Consider the following 23,345-nt stretch of genomic DNA (forward strand, 5'->3'; position numbering starts at 1 on the left):
ATTATGTGGGGGGGGGGGGGGTACTGTCCTAAACTTTATTATAGGATACTTTTAGCACCTAAAGGAAAGGGAAGTTTCATCTTACAACATGGAGACTCGTACTTGCTGTACCTTTGACTTAGACACTTTGGACAGCAGTTCATTTAAGTTCAAGCTGAACTGCACCGTGGGTGTGTGTGTGCTCGTTATCTGGTCAGCAGTGTGCAGAGTAGCCTGACCCAAACTTTCACTTTCAGCTTGTATTCATTGCATTGGATCCATTTCTGAGAAATGGGCTGACTGTTGTGAAGGTGTGTGTGTATGTGTGTGTACGTACGTACGTTTGTGTGCCTGTGCGTGCATGCGTGTGTGTGTGTGTACGTACATGCACATATGCTATAGCGTGTACACACACACTATAGCAAAAATTGCTATAGCGCCCCCCAATTGAAGTAAGACTGGTTTCAGTGCTATTTGGTATGACTTCAGCTTCTACTATACTGTAATGTTTCATAAACATGTGACTCTGGATGTATGCATTAGCGGCAGAATAATAATTTTCATAAAGATGCAATATTCATTGGCATATAAAAGCTTAATTTATTCCACTTAAATACAAAAGCCCAGATCTTTCTTTAGATATTGATCAAAAGTTTACGTGTAGAAGGTTTTGTCCATTTTGATCAAAGAAAATCTCAGGAGTAGATCAATTTGAACTGTTCACTGTTCACATAATGCAAATCGGTAGAGGGCACAAATCCACGGGTTCATGTACATTTTATTTGCATTGTAATCCCCATAGGGGGATTTGTAGCCTCATATAAGAACAGTGTTTGAAAAATAAACATGTCATCCTGGCCGTTTCACTTCAAATGGATGTGAAGAATCAACTCAAATCATATGAGTGACTGACTGTCGCAAAAGATACAGACACCTCCTTGACAATAACGCAAACATCTTGGTTTTTTTTGGACCACAATGCTTAGGCTATATGAAACCATTTTAAGATGACCCCATATCTCCATAGAGAAATTACTTCCATGAACATGGGGAAACCAGGGTATGAGTGACGTCAATTGAGTGCTATATAGCACCACACTTTGGCTAATGGTTGTGCATGGGTTGTGCATAGCCCTCTAGTATATTGGGGTTCCTTTTATATCTAGTATAAAAGGAACCCCTTTTGGTGTTTTAAGCATTATGTTGTATGACTTTAGCTATTGGAACATCCACATCCACATGCTCACGCTATGAGCTTTTTTGAAAAATCATGAAAATGTGGCCCAAATGTTTGAACATATTCTTTCAGAGCGAACATTTTTAACTCAAATCTTTGCTTCTGGTGGATCCCTGGAACTACATCTTTTCAGAAGGGGGTCGGTGGCCAAATACATATATTTTTGGGGGTCCTTGACATGAAAGTGTTTGAGAACGACTGACATAGAAACATCGTTTTTTCTGAAAACTGTCAGGATTTACAAGACATTTGTAGAATCGTCCTCAGGTCTAAATGGGACAGAACTATAGAGGAAACCTACCAAATACAATAAGGAGAAAGGCCCTTCCAGAATAATGACCCACATCAAGGCACTAGAGTGACCACTGCAATGTTACAGCCGTAACGCTGCAAAATAAAGTCAAGTTTAACTTATGCATTTACATTTTTGTAACACTATGTCTTCCAGCACTGTGCAATCTAAATGTTGAAAGTCATGTAACAAACATCCAATTTACACAGGAAAGAACAAACACCAAGACAAAGAATATAAAATGTAGCCTACAGTCAAGTTTAATATAATACAAAGATGTTGGCATATGACACTGATGTGAACCTGTACATTATGAACAAAAGCACAACATTATGATGTCATAATGTCATACAATGGCTGAAAATTGGATAAGATTACATATTTATATAAAGTGCAATAAAAATAAATGCAACACAGTGAAGACCTGAACACTTACTAGACCCCAACAAACAGCAACATACAGACTTTTGTATATCAGGGGTCTTCAACAGGGGGGCGTCCTCAGGGTGTCAGAAATTCTGGGGGAGGGAGTTTTAGACCAACCATCTCGATAATCTCGGGGGAACATTGGCAGGGAATAGCAGATCTATAAGAGCAGATTTCAACGTGCAGCGCCATCCATGTTTTGGCCATGTCGTGACGTCATTTATGCGTCCTACCTGGGTCAGTCCCTCCCCCCCCCCCCCCCCCATTCTGAATTCCCATAGACTTGTTTAATATTGCATCAAATAAGAACTGCATTCCAAAAATAAACCAAAGAGCATGGCGGTTTGATTAATATGGATATGAAGTATCAACTGACAGCGAGAAAACACTAACACACTAATATTACACACCGACAAATTAGTAAACATTTCGCCAGAAACGGACTGTATCAAATATGAGTGACTGACTATCGTAAACGATACAGAGCCACGTACCTGACAATGTCGCCAGGACAGTTTATTTTTGGACCACAATCCTTATGAGATGATCCAATTTCATTGACGTCAGGACTTTGGGAACTCTATTGGCGTAGCAGAATTGGCTCAAGAGACTAAAGGTCATTACACACTGGCGAATTAGCGACGCGATGCGAATAAGCGATCTGAAAATGCGAAATATTGCATGTTGCAGTTCGCCTGCGAATCTCTGCAAAATACGACACCAGAGCGAACAAATAAAAGCGAAAACGGTCGCATTTTCGCACATTCGCCACTGTTGTGGAAGCTTGCATGGACTTCAATTGGTTTTTTTTAAATGCGAATTATTCGCACGAATATATCGCGTCGCTAATTCGCCAGTGTGTAATGACCTTTAAAGCCCAATATCTCACCAGACCCATGGCGGAAATGGCCCTTTAGGCTAGTGGATAAGATGTTGGCTTCCCAGTGTACATGTGAGACCTGGGGTTCGAATGCCGGGTGTCGCATAGACGAATACAAAATAACTAACTGAGAATTTAAAGTGATTGTGACATTAAAAAAAAGGTTTTGGAATTGTTTTTCTAATCTCAATTGCACCCAAAAAACATGAACTTTTAACATTCAGTAGATTTTCTGTGATCTGGGGTTTTCTGGCTCAAACAGGTGCTCTGATTTGCCGGCAGTAAGTGACATCACTTACTGCAAATCCCATATATGTCAATGGGATTTGCCAGCAGATGTCACTGTTTCACTGTGTTGCCTGTTTTCATTGTAGCTCAAAAGTAGCTCCAAACCCCAAAGAAAACTTCAGACCACAGAAAATCCACTGAATGTTCAAAGTTCAGGTTTTTTGGGTGTAATTGAGGTCATACAACCTAAAAGAAAAAAGAAAAATAAATGAAAATGAATGTCATAAAACCTTTCCTATCTACAAGCTCACGAGCTTGGCTTTTCTGGAACATTTCTGAGTAGGCCAAAATCACTTAAACCCCGACATCCATATTGTGGGGAAGGCTTTCGCAGAAAACATTTAATGAGAACAGAAAATACACCAATATAGAGCCCTGAAGACTCTCAGTCAACAACACAGGGTATACAGCACTATTAAATAGTGAGAATATCAGATCTACATGGCTATTTGTACTTGTTTTTTTTGTCATGTTTCAATTTCAGAAATTATTTTGAAAAGTTATAGTCGTTATAAAAGTATAGTTGTAACGAATTTATATTAATTATAGTTATTGGTTACCGTTCTGGGTGTTGTAACTTACATGAACCCAAGTGTCCCTGTCCTATCCACAATAAGCGAGCATTCTCTGAGAATTGGCCAACATTTCGGTGAAAACAGCCAATCTACAAAGCCCGTAGATCGGCTATACTTTCGCCAAAGAGATTTTGTCTAGAGGGGGGGGGGGGGGGAGGAGGATGCCTACTACAAAGCCCTGGGGGACCCCCGGTCAGTTAGGTATAAGGGTTTAAGTGGTTAGGAGGGTACAAATGGAACCAAACAGACCTGTACATGTCCACACAGTTTGACCTTTTTTCTTATACCGTGTGCAGCAGAGTATAATTCCAAATTACAATAAAAAATTACAAGAGTTGTAAATCTGTGCAATAAAAGTTGCCAATCCCATATGGATGGCTGATTAATCAATCCTCTTTTATACATGTCCAGATGTTGTATATATATTTGAACTGCTCTTTTTTTTAGCACCACAAGGCGTCCATGTTTCATAATCACGATGAGACAACCTCAAAAATAAAAGAGCAGCTTCATATATCAGAGGAATATAATGGCCTGTAACCCACAGCGTGTTATTTGCAGTGGTGGAAAAAGTACTCCACTTAAGTAAAAGTGCCAATACTGCAATTTAGAAGTACTTCGTTACAAGTAAAAGTACGGAATTGAAAATGTACTTGAGTAAAAGTACAAAAGTATCAGCATCAAAATGTACTTAAAATACTAAAAGTACTCATATTGCAGAATGTCCCATTTCACAAGTTCCAAATGTATACAAAATCTATTGAAAATATACGTTCTACTTGTAGATCGGCAATTTTCAAATTGGTTAGTGGTAAATGTGTGTTTTCTAATCAAAATTTAAATTTCCAAAGTAACTACAATTTTCAAATAATTGTAGTGAAGTAAAAGTACAAATTTTGGCTCAGAGATGTAATGGAGTACTGGAAAATGGAAATACCTCAAAATTGTACTTAAGTACAGTACTTAAGTAAAAGTATTTACTTTCCACCGCTGGTTATTTGCGCTCCGCAAGCATCGTTTGCGCGACCGCTCACCAAAAAACCTGAAACCAGACCGGATTCACTAAGAAATTTCACAAACATTTCGATCAATTCTCACCCAATGAAACCTGGGATTCACAGCTAATATTATTATATAAAATATGAATATAAACTCTCTCAGTGTAACCACCGAGAGACTACAGATGATGCAGGTTCAAAGTTTGGACGGATTGATTTAGATCAAGAGTTATTCACGTTTTAAGATTTTCGATCTGATCAATGGGGGGGGGGGGACATTTTGGCTGGTGGGTTTCAGTCATCAGGGACTACGGTCACACGTGTGCATCAGAAACATTGTAGTCAAACACATGCCGAGGCGGCAGACACTTCAACGGGCTCTATGCACAGCAGCCATATTGGACAGGAATTGGGCTTCTATACTTCCTTTAACCCATTTTGGACTGAGGTCGATTTAAAAAAAGGGCTTCTGAATCCAAACAAAATTCTGAAAAACCCATGTTTCTATGTCAGTGGTGCTCAATCCTTTTACATGTCAAGGACCCCCAGAATTATCTCCATTGGGCCACGGACCCCCATCTCAAAATATGTAGTTCCAGGGACCCCCACTGAAGCAAATATTTTAGTTAAAAATGTTCGCTCTGAAATATATATTCAATAATTTGCGCCACATTTTAACGATTTTTCAAAAATAGCAGACCTACAAGCTCGCAGCGTGCCACTCGGTGGATGAGCTTGTAGATCTGCTATTTTTCAATAGCTAAAGTATAACATAATGCTTTAAACACCAAAAAGGCCTTCCCGCCCAGAATGGGTACGTTTGAGAACCACTGTGCTACACTAAATGGAACAGAGCCTTATTGGTATACGGCAAGTCTCTTGAGACAAGACTGTTGACTCGCATCATTCAAAGGGAAAAGAGGGTGCCGTTTTTCCTTTATTTCTTTGCAGATGGGTTCTCAGATTGATATTGTTAAGACCTTTGAAGGAAGTGAGTCCCCGATTTCTCTCCAATATGGGCTGCTGTGCATATGGAGCCCCGTTCGCCTAGTTGTTGGGTTTCGTCCAACGAGAACAAACGTATAGCAGCATCACATCAACACAGCAACCGCCTCCCAAAAACCTTGGGCTTCCTCACATGGACAGAGCTGTATACGTCGCACTCCATATAGTATGTATACCGTTTATTTCCGACGGCCTGGTTTATTGAGGTACGACACGAATTTAAAATTGTGACCAAATTTGACTGAGGAACGGCCACCGGATATTTTTTCTTTTTTTCATGTCATATGAAAGCGGGGAATCATAGCTTCAAAATGACATGTTGGTTGTTCAGTTCGACCCACCAGTTTTGGAGATATGGCGAGTAATTTCTTGCAGAAAACAGGCTCTAAAGGTTCACTTCTGTGGTCTCCAACATCACACCTAGCTACATGTTAAATTTATTTCATATTTACGATTTCAGCTCGGACACTTATTTCAGACATAATCTAGTATGTGAAGAGTCTGCCTGTGCCATTAACTCATTTTGGGGAGAACAAAAAAAAAAAGTTTTTCTCCTCTGGTGAAAAGGAATTTGCGACATGGCAGGCTCTCAGTCAAATCTGGTCACAATGCAGTAGCACTCTCTCCCTCTCTCTTTGTGTTGCCCTCGGGGCGTCAGGATCCCTGGGGTCACTTTGAGAACCACTGGTCTATGAGACACCTGACGAGTTGTGTGTGACCACCCCCCCCCCCCCCAAAGCATCATTTACACTTCACAGTACGGCGGTGTCGCTCGTCGACAAGGGGCCAGTGAAACAGGGTTCATGTCGGCGAGCGCCGCCGCGGAGGATGACTGAAGCTGAAAGCGTCCGACATTAAAAAATATAAGAAAATATATATAAGCAAAGTTAGATTACTAGATTACAGGTTTCATATAAAACGCATAATTGTTCCCCCCCACCGCGCCCCCCCCCCCCCATAATATTTTGTCTGCATAACGTTTTAACGGTTATAAAAGGGTGGATTAAAAAAAGGTGTCGTCACAGTTGACATCATTGCGTCCTGCTTCTCCGTCCAACCAGAGAGGATTCTGGGAAAGATCTTAAGTCTGCTGTGAACCCTGAGCGGGGGAAGAGAATGAAAATAAGTCAAACTTTTAATACATAATAAAAACACTGCATTAGTGTGTGTGTGTGTGATAGGATGCACCGATCCGATACTCGTATCGGAGATCGGCGCCGATCCAGGCTAAAATTCTAGATCGGGTATCGGATCGGCGGCCGAATCCATTATCCGATCCGATAATTATGTGTAATTACAGTATGAAAACAACTCTACCTCCTCTGTGACACAGCATTGTAGTATTGACAGTATAACATGTGGAATGCAGCCAGGCTAGCCTGCGCACACATTAACCTGGTCTAATTGTTGCAGTTATTTAATAAATAATTCAGTGCATTTATATCTGTGTTTGTTACATTTTGTTTTACAAAGTTGGGAAAGTAATGTTTAAGTCAAGCTTGATGTTGCCTTACACAAAATAATGATTCCAGACTCCACACAGTGAGGCATACAGCTTAATAGGTTATTACGTTTCTTGTGGGGGGTATCGGATCGGTACTCTGTATCGGCAGATACTGGACCCCCATGTATCGAAATCGGTATCGAATGCCAAAAAGCCGGATCGGTGCATCCCTAGTGTGTGAACCCCACCCATAGCACATACAGTATACAATCTCACAATACGTTGCAACGCGGTGCGTTGTGAGCTTGTATACGAGGTATTTTAGGTGAAAATACCTCATACAACGTTACGTGTTGCTAAGACAAACTGGCTGCTCCTACCATTGAAGACCTTGTTATTTCAGAAGAGGATCATAAGTATTAATATCAAGAACGTCTATACTATAACACCATGGTGAAACGTCGCAGTCGGGCGCCCTGCAACAGTGCTTCATAGGTACCCAGAATATTTAGGGGCATTTTCTCCCTTCCTTTTCCCAAAAAAAAAAAAAATGTTTAAAATGATTCAGTACTAGTAATGATGTCAATACATAAGTATGTACTGTATTACTGAGCATTTCTCTTGATAAACTGTGCGTTTCTACACATGCTCATTAATCTAATAGCAAGTGATTCGGGATTCCAAAGTAATGAGGTCAACACATCACTGAGCATTGTGTCTTGTGATTTTGATCAAAAATGTGTTTCTATTAAAGGAGAATTTCAGACCTTCATTTGTAGTTGTTACGTCCCCACCAAAGAGGTCCAGGTGTTATTTTGTGCAAAAGCGCATTATTGGCTATTTCCCTTACCCCAAGCCCTCAATGAATTGAATTGCATTGAATTGGGCATTGGGTTGTGCTAATTTGCTTATTTCCATTGCTCAATGATCAACGCAAATAGTATCCCAAGCCGTACACTACTATTTATTTGGAAGTAGTAAAGTGTGCCGATGGAAATAAGAGAATTAGCACAAAAACCCAACCCCCATTGAGGGCTTATGGTAGGGGGATATAGCCAATAATGCACTTTTGCACAAAATAACACCTGGACCTCTTTGGTGGGGACGTAACAACTACAAATATAGGTAAGAAAGCCTTCTAGAAGTGATTACACATACAGTACATGCAGACACAGACACAATATATAGCATAGTGATTTATTTTACACAAATACTTCCAACAAAGAAACACATGGTAGTACAGTGATTGATGCAAATGGCCAGTCATTCCACATTCAGAATTAATCCCAGATTGAGATTTGTTATTGTCCATTAACGTTCTAAAATTACAGTATACCATTACTCATCAACTACGGTGCTAACCTTTCATTATCATTGGTTGAAAGTTGGAGAGGATACTCACGACATACCAAATCTTGTTTATGTTGTGCAAGCGGTGGTTGGGGATTATGTCGGAGACAATTTTAAAACATTTTATTTTTGAAATAGCCCTTTCAACATGAACTCTGTGGTGTGCAATGGTCTTTGCTTTGCCGACGTCACACGCTGGCACCCGGCGGTTAGATCGGACAAAGGGAGGGAGGATGTTTAATTTCAGCCCCACATCCTCCACCTCTTGGTCTATTAGAAATCCCTCATCTGCCATAAGCCCGTCGCCCTGCTTAAGGTAGCCGTTCACCATCAGATTCCTCAGCAGGGGTATGATTCCACACTTCTTGACCATCTCCTTGTCCGATACACAACCTGTAAATAAGTTGGAACAAAACATAACGGAGCCTCTCGGGTCGACAGCAATCAATGACTTGAGCGTGCCGGTAGATTTGTAATTTGAAAATGCTCGCTCTGTGGCACCAAAGAGCTCGGTTGCTGAATCTTAATCTCCGTGCAGTCCAGGATGGCAAACGTGGTGGGGAATTCAGACCAGTACGTGGATGGCATTCTCTGTGTTATTATGTCTCTGTGGGGCCACATGGGAAACCGCCCGAGTGTCGTGAACATAAAATCAATCCAAGAGTTGAACAAAAGGCTCACACATTGATGACTGATGTTGAACTTGAAAGCGAGCTCGTTGTGGTCAAAGTCTTGACGCAGCTTCATCAGAACCAGGAGGAGCTGCTGACAGCAAAGGCATGAGAGTCATTCGCTCGTCGGCTTTCTTGTAAATCGGGGGGCCGTTTGTGGCGGAGCGTTTGCGCTGTTGGGAATGCGAACACGGTGCACAGGACGTTGAACCGCTCGTAGGTGAACCCCGTGTTACACTGGAAGGAATTTGGAACGGTGCAGAACTGTACTCGTTCTGGGGTCATTTCATCGCTATAGCTGAGAGCTCGTCCTAAATGTTCAATTCGTTCGAGCAGTTCGGCCTTCTCACTGTCCGTTTGGCGTCGCTTCTCGACAAAATCCTGGTATCCACGGCAACCTAAGAAACAAGTTACATTTGAATTAAAACCACAATGTAAATATTTGAATGGAATATATACTTTTATTCATCATGTTGTGTGGTTGTAATTATATTTTTCATTATTTCCCCCCCACCCCCCCCCCCCCCCCCCCCCCCCCCCCCCCCCCCCCCCCAAACTACCATTCTTGGTGAAAGCACAGCCACCACCAGCTTGCAGTGCAACATCACCCTGTGGCAATACAAAACCTCCCCCCTGTCGATTGGCCAGTGATGTCTACGTACCACGTACCGGAGCACACCACCACCAGCTTCAGTTTGATAGATGGCCGCCAAATGCAGAACACAAAAGACCAAGCGTCATGTCTCAAAATTTGAAATTAAACGTTGACAAAAATAATTATTCATCAGAGAATGAGGCTTTGCCAAGCAAAAGTATGTTGTACAAAAAAAAAAGTACATTTCCTGAGCGGCATGCACCTGCACAGTTGGGGCCCTTCTACTGCAGCCAAGTTTGCTTTTCCTTGGGGCAACGCCAGATGGCATTGTATGCAATTGGGTTGCTTGACCCTTAAATGTCGCTTTGCTGCAAGGGACATGGCGGTAGCCATTGCAGTAGAAGACAAAAAACGTTTACATTGTAAAAGAGGGCGAGACCTTCACCATCTCTAAAATTCACTAGCCAGATCAAGGCTAGCTGCTACCAGTCAGCTACTGAGTGGCCTAGCATTGTGACTTAGTGCTTTACACTAGAAAATATGTGTTTTTTGAGTGCACAGAGACACAGAATGTATCAAATGATTTTGAGACTCCAAAGCCCATGTCAGCTGTAAAATATTTGATGCTGCTATATAAATATTTGAAGTTCATCAGAAAACAGAATTTAGGAAAGGATTTTTAGTCCAAAATGGGTTAAATACTGTTTTTGCACATTGTCATGTTAACCCATTAACCGAATGTATGTCAAGAACGCAGGATCTCGTTATTCTCTCCACAAAACCCGCCTGTGCCAAAACGAGAAATCTCGTCTCTTTAATTTGATTTAATCGAGTAATAAAAAAAAAGTTATTATTTTTAGCTTTTACTCACGTTAGACAGCCTCCACAATGACCCGACGCGCACGTGGTCGCACGCTTAATAGTCCTTTTTCCTCCTCAAAATGAGACAAACTGCGAAGGCCTTATAAAGTCTAAACTTTGATCACGCTAAGAAGTGAATCCATCCCGCAAGCGACGCACAGCCTAGAATGAAGATGTGGCTCAAATATGGGGCGGCTATCACTTCCGGGGCGGGGACGGAAGCGACCCGTCTTGTAAGCTTAAAGTGCGGGGTTTATTGGGCACTGGCGCCACGTTCTGGCTCATAGGGGAAGCACACATTGTGCATTCCATGCCGCTACGATAGGCGGTAACGTCGAGGCCAGTGCCAGTGAAATGCGCAACATGAAAACAAAGACGAACCCTCGTCCGGCCAACCCTGGAAGTGATTGCCCGCCATTTTGGGCTCCATGCTCGCTCATGGCCCTGATCTGCCGCCCGGACTGAGTATTTTTCATATCGTACATCAAATTAATGTTTAATCAAGCTCTAAACATGGTCCTTTATGACCCGAGGCCAATTCTACAAACGCCTTCTAAAGCAGAGATTCTCAAACTTTTTCGGGCTAAGACTCACCAAAATGATATGTATTTGCACTGTTTATGACATATTTGCACTGTTTATGACATATATTTGCACACATTTTCAAGGAAATAAGTTATTGCTATACTGTGTGTGTGCGCGCGCGTGCGTGTGTTAAGACATTTTGCTGATCCATGTATGCATACATACATACCAATTTCTGCAGAGTCCTGCTTTGTGTCAGGCTTCTTCTTCTTGTACCTGGAATAGAATGTATTAGAAAATAGTTAGTGGGTACACTTAATAAAATAAAACATGCAAAGAATAGAATGGTTGGCTCGGTAATCTGCCATACTGGACATATTTACATCTGCTTATATGTTACCTTTTTTTACAGCTTGTAACAAAGGGGTGTGCTTTTGTTGTTGCTTCAACAACGGGGCGTGCTTTTGTTGTTGCTTTTGCAACAACGGGGTGTGCTTTTGTCGTTGCTTCATGCTAGAAACACATACAGATAAATTAATTTATAAACATACTGTACATGATGAAGTTCAGTCCTACATCAATGCAATATCTACTTTAGCTGACATTTGAGAAAAAAAATGATTTCTCAACATTGATCTACATTATGCATATTTTGTAATGTTTGCTAACTTCATTTCCAGGGTTAAGGACTTCTCCTAAACACTAGCATGACTGAAGTAAAAAATCTGACAGGAGTAGCATGTGCTTAAATTCATATTAGAAAACGTTTCAGATGTGAAAGGTCATGGAAGGGGAACATTCTGAAAGCTTCATGGGCAAAGATAATCTAAATCTAAATCTAAAAAAAAAAAAACTGTCAAAATGACCTCTCAGTAATTTAATTAATGCTATGGACCAGAGCTAGTCTTGATCTAAGCTGAGCCTCGTTGTCTCAATCAGCCTCGTCATCAATATATTACGGAGCCTGGGATATTTTATTTTGTGATACATATGGTTAAAGGTATATTCAGTGATTTCACTTAATTCAAATATCACTTATTTTTTTGTTTTGTTGTGATAATCCTCCCTACTATAGAGTGTGCTGGCCATATAAGGAGTTCCTCCCTGTCCCCAGTTAACCCCTGGGGGTCAAAAAACCTTAGGTTTCGTTTTTTGACTCTATCCTGATTGGACGAAAGGCTGGGTCCCACAGCCAAAAACGAAACCTACGGTTTTTTGAGTGAAATCACTGAATATACCTTTAAGGCGAGGCTAGTGACGTGAACGCCACTGTTCAGATAATCTTGATACAATACTGTGGCTATCACTGTCTTGATCCACGGCTAAATGCTAACGTTTTACTCATTCAACCTGCTACTAAAGCATATTATTAAACAGCTAAGTTTACTAAACAATGGTTAAATCAATTGTCTAATACTTCAAATAACTTACCTTGGAACAAATATAGGTGGTCTTTGTAACTTTCCCCGACGTTTAATTGTTTGTAATATGGTCGGCCGTATAACTTCACCCACAGCTTGCATTTATTCGGTGCTTGTTTGGGCTTGGGGGGAAAGGAATAAAAAATGCCCCCTCCAAACGTTACCTGGGTACCTAGAATCACTGTTGCAGGTCCCCCAACGGCAATGTTTCACCATGGCGTTATTATAGTATGGTTCTTCTTGATATTAATACCTCTAATCCTCTTCTGAAATATGGCGAAATAACATGGTCTTCAATGGTAGGAGCAGCCAATTTTGTCTTACCCAGCAACTGGAAAGGTGTGTGTGTGTGTGTGTGGGGTCTATAGAGCGTCGCAGTCCCGCCCCCTTTCATGACGACGAGAGACGCGGAAAATAATTCCCGTTCATTTTGTAAGAAGAAAAACAAAACAAAAAGTGTTGTATCCTGGCTTTTTTCTTCTAATTATTTGATCAGCCCAAAACATGTGTTTATTGTCATGATTTGTCACAACTCGAGTTGGCTTTGTCCGCGGCGTAAACGTCTTTAAATAAACACTTTTTGACTGTGGACTTTACGCCAGTGTAACAAAAGACAGCTTTTAACTAACCAATTTTCAGTTGTAAAAACTCCAAACTGGTTCTAAATTAGGCAGGGGTTAAAAGAACAGAAGCGGTTCCATGCGGGTGCAAAAAGGGTCGATAGATTGGTTCTCTACTTCTCTCGGGTTAATGTTAACCCATTCGTGGCGGAAACCCCTTTTGGTGTTTCGAGCACTATGTTAAACTGTAGCTATTGAAAAATAGCAGATCTACAGAGTGCTGCGCTATGAGCTTGTAGAACTGCTAATTTTGTATTTCCCCAAAAATAGCAGATCTACAAGCTCATAGCGCCGCACCGAGTGCCGCGCTACGAGCTTGTCGATCTGCTATTTTTGAAAAATCGTGAAAATGTGGCACAAATCTTTGAATATATATTCTTTCAGAGTGAATGTTTTTAGCTCAAGGGGGGGGGGGGGGGGGGGGGGGTCCGCTGGAACAACATTTTGAGATTGAGGTCCCTGGGGGCCAAATACATATATTTGAGTAAATATATATATACAAAATATTTGAGCACGACAGATAATAGAAACATGGATTTTGTTCAGAAAAGTGTCAGAATCTCTAGAAGACATTTTTGTAGAACGGTCCTGTAGTCAGTTATAAGGATTCAGTGAGGTAACATGGGTCAGAAGGTCTTACAGAATTGGTTCTCTTGCGTTTCCAGCAGTCCGGGTTGATTTTCTTCTGCTGGTCAGCCAGGGCCTTGGCCTCCAGCGTGTACATCCTCCGCTCTTCGCTCCGCATCTTCTTCCAGCGGTCGCCCAGGATCACACTGATGGCTCTGGGGCATGGCCAAAGGGTCAAAGGTCAAGCTCACAGCCTCATGAGGTCATGGGGACGCGTCCCCAAATCACAGACTAACATTTTTTCCCCCCACAATATAGTTTTTAGTGCAATACACCAGTGTTGATTCTGTAGGCTATTTAAAAACTACGGCTGAAAAATGTTGGTCGACTACCCTTTTTCCACTGGACGAAAACTAAATGAAAACTAAGCTAAGCTATGGTGACTAAAACTACAAGTAAATATATTGACAATTTCGTCAACAAATAAAAACTAGACTAAAATGTTAGGAATGGACTAGTGGACAAGAGAACCAGTACAAGTCATTTTACGCTTGGTTGTATGATCAAAATAGCAGATCTACTTGTAGATTGGCTAAGTGTAAAAAACAGCCATTAAGACGGCCTCAAGGCCTGCCAAAATACAATTTAGTCGACTAAATCAACTGTAGATTTAGTAGACTAATATCTCATGATATTTAGTCGACTAAAACTGGACTAACACTAAAACATTGCAGGTGACATTGCAAATGTGACTAAAACTAAATTAAAACTATTCAAGAGACTATGACTAAAACTAAAATCTGCTGCCAAAAACAACACCGGTGGTTATGTTCCTCAGTTTCTATGTTCCCAGGGTTCTATGTTCCCCCACATGCCTATACATTCTTATATGATTCTTATGATTTAAGTATCCGTGTCATATTAGATATTTGCTAACATGAAACTATTTTTTTCCCCACCAGATTAGGTTGGGATTTAACCCATTCTGACCTGAGATCAGATTCATACGAGGTTTCCGCCGGACACACACTGGTCTGATTAAACCCATTCTGACCTGAGATCAGATTTAAAAAATGTCAGTCGCTCTTCGATTTTTCAAAAATAGCAGACCTACAAGCTCGTATCGCGCCACTCGGTGGCGCGCTATGAGCTTGTAGATCTGCTATTTTTCAATAGATAAAGCATAACATGATGCTAACACCAAAATGGGTGCCTGGTCAGAATGGGTTAAAAGGTGTTTTTAAAACGTAAGTCTAAAGGGGTACTGAGAGCACACAGTTAGTAAAGTGCCCCATCTTGTGACAAAGCAGAGGTAATACACGGGTGCAGTACTTAGTTTAGACAGTTTTTGGTTTAGACTAGTCATTGGTTAGACCAGTCCTACAACTAGTCTAGAACCTATCTCCAACCCTCACCCTAAACCTCCCACGGGGCAGCACACCTAAACCTAACCTTAACCCATGTCTAACCAATGACTAGTCTAAACTAAGCATGCACCCTGTACTACACAATACATGCTCCTGTTTTGCATATAGCAGTTAAACCTTGTTTTTTGGACTGTTTCAACAAAAAAAAACACTACATATCGTTTCATAAAAGCATAATTGACGTTACGTCGCTGTACATTCTGGTATGTTGTCGTCATCGTGGGACATTCATACTAGTGTAATGTCCATTATTGCATACTGTAATATTTCCAGAATTGTGTATGAATGTATTTCATGTACTATGTCGTAGCTACATAATTCGGACATCCTAAAACTCAGACTAATTTGGCATACTAAATTAATTTTAGTTTTTAGAACCTCTGATAGTAGTCATTGCTAGAGCGATTGTTCAGTGACAGGGTTCTCCAACCACTTGAACCCTAGCATGCATAGTCTGGGGAGAACATTTGTCGAAAATAGCCGATCTCATGGGCTATTTTTCGACACAGAGGTGTTGGTGTAGTAGAGGGGGGGGGGGGGGGGGGGGGGAGTATGGAGGGTTAAAGTGTTTAAATGTCTGAAAATACACGAACATGAACATGAATCATAGCATGTTAGTCAGATCTTGTCTCTTTTCTATACGTCTGTTGTTCAAACTGTGATGTTGTACTGTAGCACGGCCTGGTTTAACAGCTTATCGATGATATATAAGTACAAACTGTACAGCCAAATTAAGATCTGTGCTAAAATTGTTGGTAGGCCTGTGGAGGTCGCGTTACGTTCCTTTAAAGAGGCCCAGACCAAGAGCATGCTTAGACTTGCGAAGAGTATCTCTTCTGACCCCTTACATGTTTTAAATGATGAATATCAACTGTTGCCCTCCATGAGGCTGGTTTAGAGTCCCCACATTTAAGAAAAACAGACTAAAGAACTTGTTTGTGCATCAGTCTTGCTTCTAAACCAAAGTCGTTAAACCGTCTACCATTTTGTAATGTATGTCCATGTCCTTGTTTGTTTCTTGAACGGTGACGTTATGGACACAACACAAATTTCAGTGCAAGCTGACAATAAAGTTGTATCGTATATTATCAGAAAAGATAATATGTAAACAACAAACAACACTATTTGTGATGAGCTATCTATGAGATCTATGAAAAGAAAAGTGTATTCTGTAACTATTGTATACAGTAGGCTACTGAGCTCAGCCAAGGGGTCCTTGGCGTGAAAAACATTGAAGACCCCTGGTCTACCCGCTAGCAATGATTACTGTCACAATATCGAGCGATTCAACCCATTTTGGGGCGGGAACCCCTTTTGGTGTTTCAAGCATTACGTTATGCTTTAGCTATTGAAACCTACAAGCTCGGTGCCGCGCCACGAGCTTGTAGGTCTGCTTTTTTTGAAAAATCGCAAAAATGTGGCGCAAATCTTTAGATATATATATGCTTTCAGAGCGAACATTTTTAAATCAAATCTTTGCTTCTGGAAGGTTCCTGGAACAACATATTTTCAGATGGGGGGTCGGCGGCCAATTACATATAATTGTTGGGGTCCTTGACATGAAATATTGAGCACCACCGATATAGAAACATGAGATTTTTCAGGAAATTGTCATGCTTTAGAAGAACATTTTTCAAATGTCGACGCAAGTAGTACACACTAGTGTTCAGTGTGTGACATACCTGTTGTCTTTCCCAGGGTACAGCTGTGTGTACTCCACGCGGAACTTCTTGGCGAAGAGCATGAAGGCATTCATTGGACGCTTGCATTTGACGGGCGTGACCGCCGCGACTGTCGTGGCGGAGGAGGCACTGCCTCTGACGGACCTGCTTCCCGAGGCGTGCGGGGGGGAGGGGCCGTCGCGCTCCGGGCTCGCGGCGCCCCCGCTGGACTGGGAGGTGCGTCGCTGGCGCGCCATGCTGCTCAGCAGGTACACGGCTGACGAATCCAGCGGCGTGAAGTCATAACTGTAAAAATGACATGAATATTTAATTAGTTAAAAGCATAACTCTACAGTGTTTTCCTCCCAAACACTGGGTCGGCTCTTTTGAGTCGCTAATATTACGGTCCTCCTTGTGGTGTAGCAAACCACAATTAGACAGCAAGCCAAACTCACAGAGGACATGAGAGTCAACGTGTATATGCTTCAAGCTCCAACATATTTATTGCAGACTCAAGGTGCATACCATATAAATGTAGCATACATTTAACCCATTGTGGAATGAGAACCCTTTTGGTGTTATACTTTAGCTATTGAAAAATAGCAGATCTACAAGCTCATAGCGCGGCCCCTACGAACATGAAAATGTGGCGCAAATTTGGAATATATATGCTTTCAGAGCGAACGTTTTTAACTCAATTCTTTGCTTCTGGGGGGGAAGGTCTCTGGGAACAACATATTTTCAGATGAGGGTCAGATAGGGCTCCTTGACATGAAAATGTTTGAGAACCACTGAAATAGAAACATGTTTTTTTTCAGAAAACTGTCAGGATTTAGAAGATATTTTTAGAATCGTCCTCGTGCAGGTCTAAATGGTTTAAGGTTATCATGTTAAGTATATGCATGGCAACTGTAACAATGAGGCAATAGTCTTTTCACAAGCATAAGAACTGTATGAAATAGATTTGTGTTATTGTGCATGTCTATGAATTGATCAGTGGTGGAAAAGTACTCAAATGTTTTGCTTAAAGGACCACTTCACCACGTTTCAACTTATCTTCACATAATTGGTCCTTACTAATGATCATGATAAAATAGTACCATTTCTTTCTACTCTGTCTGTGTCTCATGGGAGGGCTGTGGGCAGTTCAGAAACCGTCTTCCAGTGACATCATCAATGGGGAAGCCAAGCTAAACTGCAGGCTTTCTAGTCCTGAAAAGTTGCAATGCGAAAATGGAAGCCATCGTTCCCAAAATAATACAAATCTGCCTGACGATGATGTCAATGGTGGACTGGTTGATGACAAATTATCGATTTACAGTGTACACTGTCTTGAATGTAAGTCTGTCTAGTGTTGAGTCTGTTGACCTTGTCTGTCAGAAAATCCTCAAAATAATACTGTAATATAGAAATTCCCTGTTAGAAGTAAATGTCCAGAATCATTTCAAGTTTAAATGTCTACAAATATGTCAGATCTACAAGCTCACAATGCATCACATCGTGTTGCATTGTGAACCCGTAGATCAGCTATACGTGAACTTGTAGATTAGCTATTTTCAAATGGCCCAAATGTATATAGCGCTGAAGTGGTTACTGTACGTGTTGTAATAATAAGCATAATCTACATAAAGTGCATAAAGTGACTAAAGTTTTCAAATATATGTAGTGGAGTAAAAGTACAATATTTGCATCTGAGATGTAGTGGAGTAGAAGTAAAAAAGTCCTGGAAATACTCAAAGTACAAATAACTCACAGTTGAGTTGTACTTAAGTATATGTTAAAATGTAGTTAGTTAATTTCTACCACTGGAATAATTGGAATTGATTGATTGCATAGGGCCTAAATGGAAACAAGACAGCAAGGCCATTTTTGGGTGCTATGCTTTTGTGTGTTGCCTGTACTGTACTCTGTTGCTGTTTAACTATACATTCTGTCAGTCAAGCTCTGGTCCGAGCTATAGACCAGAGCTGCCTGTATACATTCTGCCTAAGAAACTATTCAATCGATCACACCAAATACACAACAACAAACACTCAGCCGAAGAATAGCACTGGTTAAACAGCCACAGTACATAATCACAGGACTCGTGAAATTGAAGTTAGCATGTAGCATGTTAGCATAGGAACAATACATCCCAAATCACTTGTTTACTTTAACAAGGTTAATCCAATCGTGCAAAAAGTCATACTTACAGTTACAGACTATGCTTGCCTAGCACAACAACAGGCAGCAATAATGGCAGCAAAAGCTTAGGAATGCTGTTTTGTTTCTGGCTGCGTGAACTGGGATAAAAGACTGAAATAGCTCTCTCTGTAGCAATGTTTGTATTTGTCTCAAAAACTATCTTTCGTCTTCTTTTCGGCAGTTTTCGACGCAGTTGTGTATTCTAGATCCTCTCCACAGCCTGATGCTCCTTTCCCCGACTGAACAGTCTTATAATCAAAGTGGAAATCCAAATATTTCTGCCCTGAACGTTCTCACGCTCAAATATTCCCCAATCCCCACTGTTGTTTATCTGTTTAACTTTTCAGGCAACATGGCTCGCTCGCGGGAACCATAGGGGGGCGTGAACCATAGGAGGGGTGGGAATTAGCTGATGTTTTTCTTTTTTATTTAGATTCCATTTAGTTTTCGTCAGTGGAAAAAGGTAGTCGACGAACATTTTTCGTCTTGGTTTTAGTCGACGAAAACAACACTGGACTGAGATGCCGTTTGATCGTTGCTGTTCTTCTGAATAAACCCCTAGATATACAGTCACCTCACCTTCCAGATGGACATACTGTATATTATTTCCATGACAGAAAACAAAAATATTATGTTTTTTTCCTCTGTAGGAAAAACAAAGTGCTGATATAAAATGTGTCATTGACTCATTTTCTGTAAGACAAAATATTTCCATTTAGTATTTAAACCATTTTGTGTAATAATAGTGCAATCAAGTAAACTTAAATTAAAGAAAATTACATTCTGTGAACACTGCCTTTTGGTCTATAGGCTACAGACAGACAGACACACAACTCTGAGCATGATGTCAATTTCACAGTTTATTCAAAGTGAGGAAAGTGATCATTTCCAGGTGCTTTGGTGGTGTGACTGGGTGAGGGCAGTCGCTTGCTGTGGAGTGCAGACAGGCCTCAGGCATCCATGGAAACTTTACTCTTCCACATTGATTAAAAAGGAAAGACATCTGTCGAGCTATATATATTGTAACATAGGCCTATCTCTATTCAATTCAGATATTGTATTTATTATTATTAATTAATTCACATTTTATTTGATATGAAACATAAAACATTCGTACTGGTAGTATGGTAGCTATAGCACAATGTTGCTGTATAGTCTATGAAACCAACGCATTTCACTTGAATGTTGATAAAACCGCATCGGAGATTCGGAATCAACAGTGCAGAGAAAACCTTTGGACCTTGTGCACTGTGTGTGTGTGTGTGTGTGTGTGTGTGTGTGTGTATGTGCGTGTGCACACGCACAAACACACACACACACACACACATACGGACAGAAACAAAGTTATTTTATGGAAATCAAGATTGAACGTCCTGTCTCGCTATAGAGCGTCGCAGTCCCGCCCCCTCGAGAGACCCGGAAAATAAATCCCTGTTCATTTTCCTCATAGACTTTTCAGAAAGTATTTATTTAAAGACGTTTACGCTGCGGACAAAGCCAACTCTTGTCGTGACAAATCATGACAAAAAACTAAAACTTTCGGGCTGAACAAATAATTAGAAAGAAGAAGAAAACGGCAGGTTACAACACTTTTTTTGTTGTTTTTCTTCTTTGTAATTATTTGTTTGGTCCAAAATATTGTGTTTGTTGCCATGATTTGTCACGACAAGAGTTGGCTTTGTACGACACTTATAAGGTCTTTAAATAAATACGTTTTGAAATGTCTATGGGAAAAATGCATTGGGAACCATTTCCTGGGCCTGGCGTCGTCATGAAAGGGGGCGGGACTGCGACGCTCTATAGCGCATGTAGGCTATATGCTATCACAAACATTTCACCCTGTGTATGGCTCTTCCTGTGTGTGTATGTGTGTGGCGTGCACAGAGAGAGAGAGAGAGAGAGAGAGAGGCGTCCTGTTTCTGTCTCACGCTTGTATCACAGCATCCTGAGATGTCAAAATGAATTGGAATAAAAAACAAATGATGTAGCCTATATGTATCGGGTCTGGATTGCATCTTGGTGAACTCTCGCAGTGTGTGTGATGCCTAGTCGGCGATCGATCGTTTAGTGTGAAAGCCAAAGATATGACAGTCGATTTAAAGAAAAGACTCCTGCAGTGTGAAATACTTAACGATCTGATGACTCGCCGACAACTTTAAAACTCCTACAGTCTGTAGGGGCCATAACGCAAATAGAGCAGATGCCATGGACTATTACTAATTGGGCCAGACCAATGTGACCCTTACTGAATGGTAAAAAAATTAAGCAGGCTTTCCGCAGTGGAAAGTCTGGTGACGTAGAAGTTAGGTTTAAATGATAAAAGCCAAGACGACTCAGTCAGGTATACCGGGCAAGCTCACAAGCCAACTTACCGAAGGCGAGTCTTCGTCACCAACGTGGTTTCTCCTCAGATGCTCGTTCATCGTGCTTGTCATCATCATAATCATCATTTTTATTTATACTCGTTAAAGGTATATTCAGTGATTTCACTCAAAAAACCGTAGGTTTCGTTTTTGGCTGTGGGACCCAGCCTTTCAGGATAGAGAGTAAAAAATCAGGGTAAATTACAAAGGACCTTTATGCAGAGCAACCAGTCAAACAAACAAACAAAAATAACTCCGTTGAAACAAGGGCTATCACGGTTTAAAAAAACAAAAACGTTTTGAAGCATTCCTTTGAACTGACCGAATGATGGCAGGGAGCTCAGTTTTAAAGAATTTTGAAGTTCCATCCAGGATTTTTGGGCCGCTGACAGAGAAGGCTGTCTTACCCAGCTCTGTCTGAGCATGAGGAAAACAGCAGATCTACAAGCTCATAGCGCTACGAGCTTGTAGATCTTTTGAAAATTTGTGAAAATGTGGCGCGGATCTTTGAATATATATTCTTTCAGAGCAAACGTTTTTAACTCAAATCTTTGCCTCTGGGGGTCCCTGGAACAACATACTTTCAGATGGGGGCCGGCGGCCGAATACAGAACAATTCTGTGGGTCCTTGACATGAAATAGGTTGAGCACCACTGACATAGAAATACAGCTTTTTCAATCACTACAGCTGTAGAGCGGGTCTGATAGGTGTGCTCCCATCATGCCACACCGAATCCATCTTGCGATGTTTGCAAGCAGCTTTTACACGTTTTGATGCGACGGCGAGATGGCACTATATGCTATATGGACGCCGCCATTGTGCCTATTTGTTGTGATTTGTGTTGTGGTCCGGTCGCTATAGTGCACATGCGACACTACGGGAAGAACGGTGTCTCTAATTCTGTCTTTTAAAAAGTTTAGCAGCCCTAAGCTAAATACTAATGTTGGAAAACCCCCGCGATTCATTGCAGATAATCGATTTAATCAGCCTTACTATCTGAATCCCCACGCCCACACCCACCTACGCCTTTTCCCCTCACTGTATAGTTTCTCTTTTCTCTTCTTACCTCCTCTATGATGATTTCCTATTCTGTTCTTTGGCTATATAGAAGTGTATATTTGTACGTCTCTAAATGTTTTGATGAATTGAACAAGGTGGACCCTCTTGTAAACAAGTGTAATGCTTTATTTGGTCGTCGACTCACAGTTAACAGTATTTGTATTGCGTTGTGCTTGAAATGTACTGTAATTCTGCAAACTGTGAGCTTGTAGATCATCTATTTTCGGGGCGTACGGCATGGATTTCTAAACAAATTTGTTCAACGCAAAAATGCTGTGTTCGCGTTCAGGATACTTCGGGGAAAAAAAGCAATTCTCCTGAATGGTGCCTTCCGGTATGGCATGGAAAGGAGAGGCATTTTGCATTTCTTTCACCGTGTAGTAAATGCTGCATTCGTGGTATGGAAAGGGCAGTTGTTTTCGGGTAAAAGGGCAGGGGGCTGAAGCACCCTGTGCACGTCCCCGGCTTGACCCATCACAGGTTGGATTAAACATACCTCCTGAACAGGTCATTATGTGATGCTGGCATTCAAAGCAACCAAAGGCATGGCTCCCCCATATCTCACAAGTATGATCGTACCCTACAAACCCTCCCGCGCACTCAGATCAGCCAATGCAGGGAAGCTGGAGGTACCTTCACTAAAAACTCTTCTCCCTTCTGGCTCCAAAACTATGGAATGCACTTCCCATCACAGTCAGAACTGCAGCCTCACTCCCAATAGTCTGAAAACCCACCTCTTCAGACTCCACCATGGCCCATAGCACTTGCCCTAGCCTAGCCCCTTAGATAGCACTTTATGTACTTAGATAGTATTTTAAACAGACTTATAGCTTGTTACGTAGACAGCACTAGAATTGCAATTTTATGTAGTCATGGCACTTTATAGTACACATGTATAATATATAATATAGTATAG

General features: G+C 41.2%; 1 protein-coding gene across 2 annotated transcripts in view; it reads right to left on the bottom strand.

Annotated features, from left to right (window-relative positions):
- Positions 1 to 6,630: 6,630 nt before the first annotated feature.
- hbp1 (HMG-box transcription factor 1) overlaps positions 6,631 to 23,345 on the bottom strand; it is a 32,265-nt gene continuing 15,550 nt past the window's right edge. For both annotated transcript variants that reach the window (XM_083763384.1, XM_083763385.1), the window contains exons 9-11: positions 16,844 to 17,128; positions 13,808 to 13,949; positions 6,631 to 6,779 (exon numbers count right to left, since the gene is read on the bottom strand). In XM_083763384.1, the coding sequence (XP_083619510.1) occupies positions 6,762 to 6,779; positions 13,808 to 13,949; positions 16,844 to 17,128 (445 nt within the window). In that variant the 3' untranslated portion in view covers positions 6,631 to 6,761. The remainder of the gene's footprint in view (positions 6,780 to 13,807; positions 13,950 to 16,843; positions 17,129 to 23,345) is intronic.

The sequence above is a fragment of the Protomyctophum parallelum genome (genome assembly GCF_964188405.1).
Source record: "Protomyctophum parallelum genome assembly, chromosome: 4".
In the NCBI taxonomy this organism is placed as follows: Eukaryota; Metazoa; Chordata; class Actinopteri; order Myctophiformes; family Myctophidae; genus Protomyctophum; species Protomyctophum parallelum.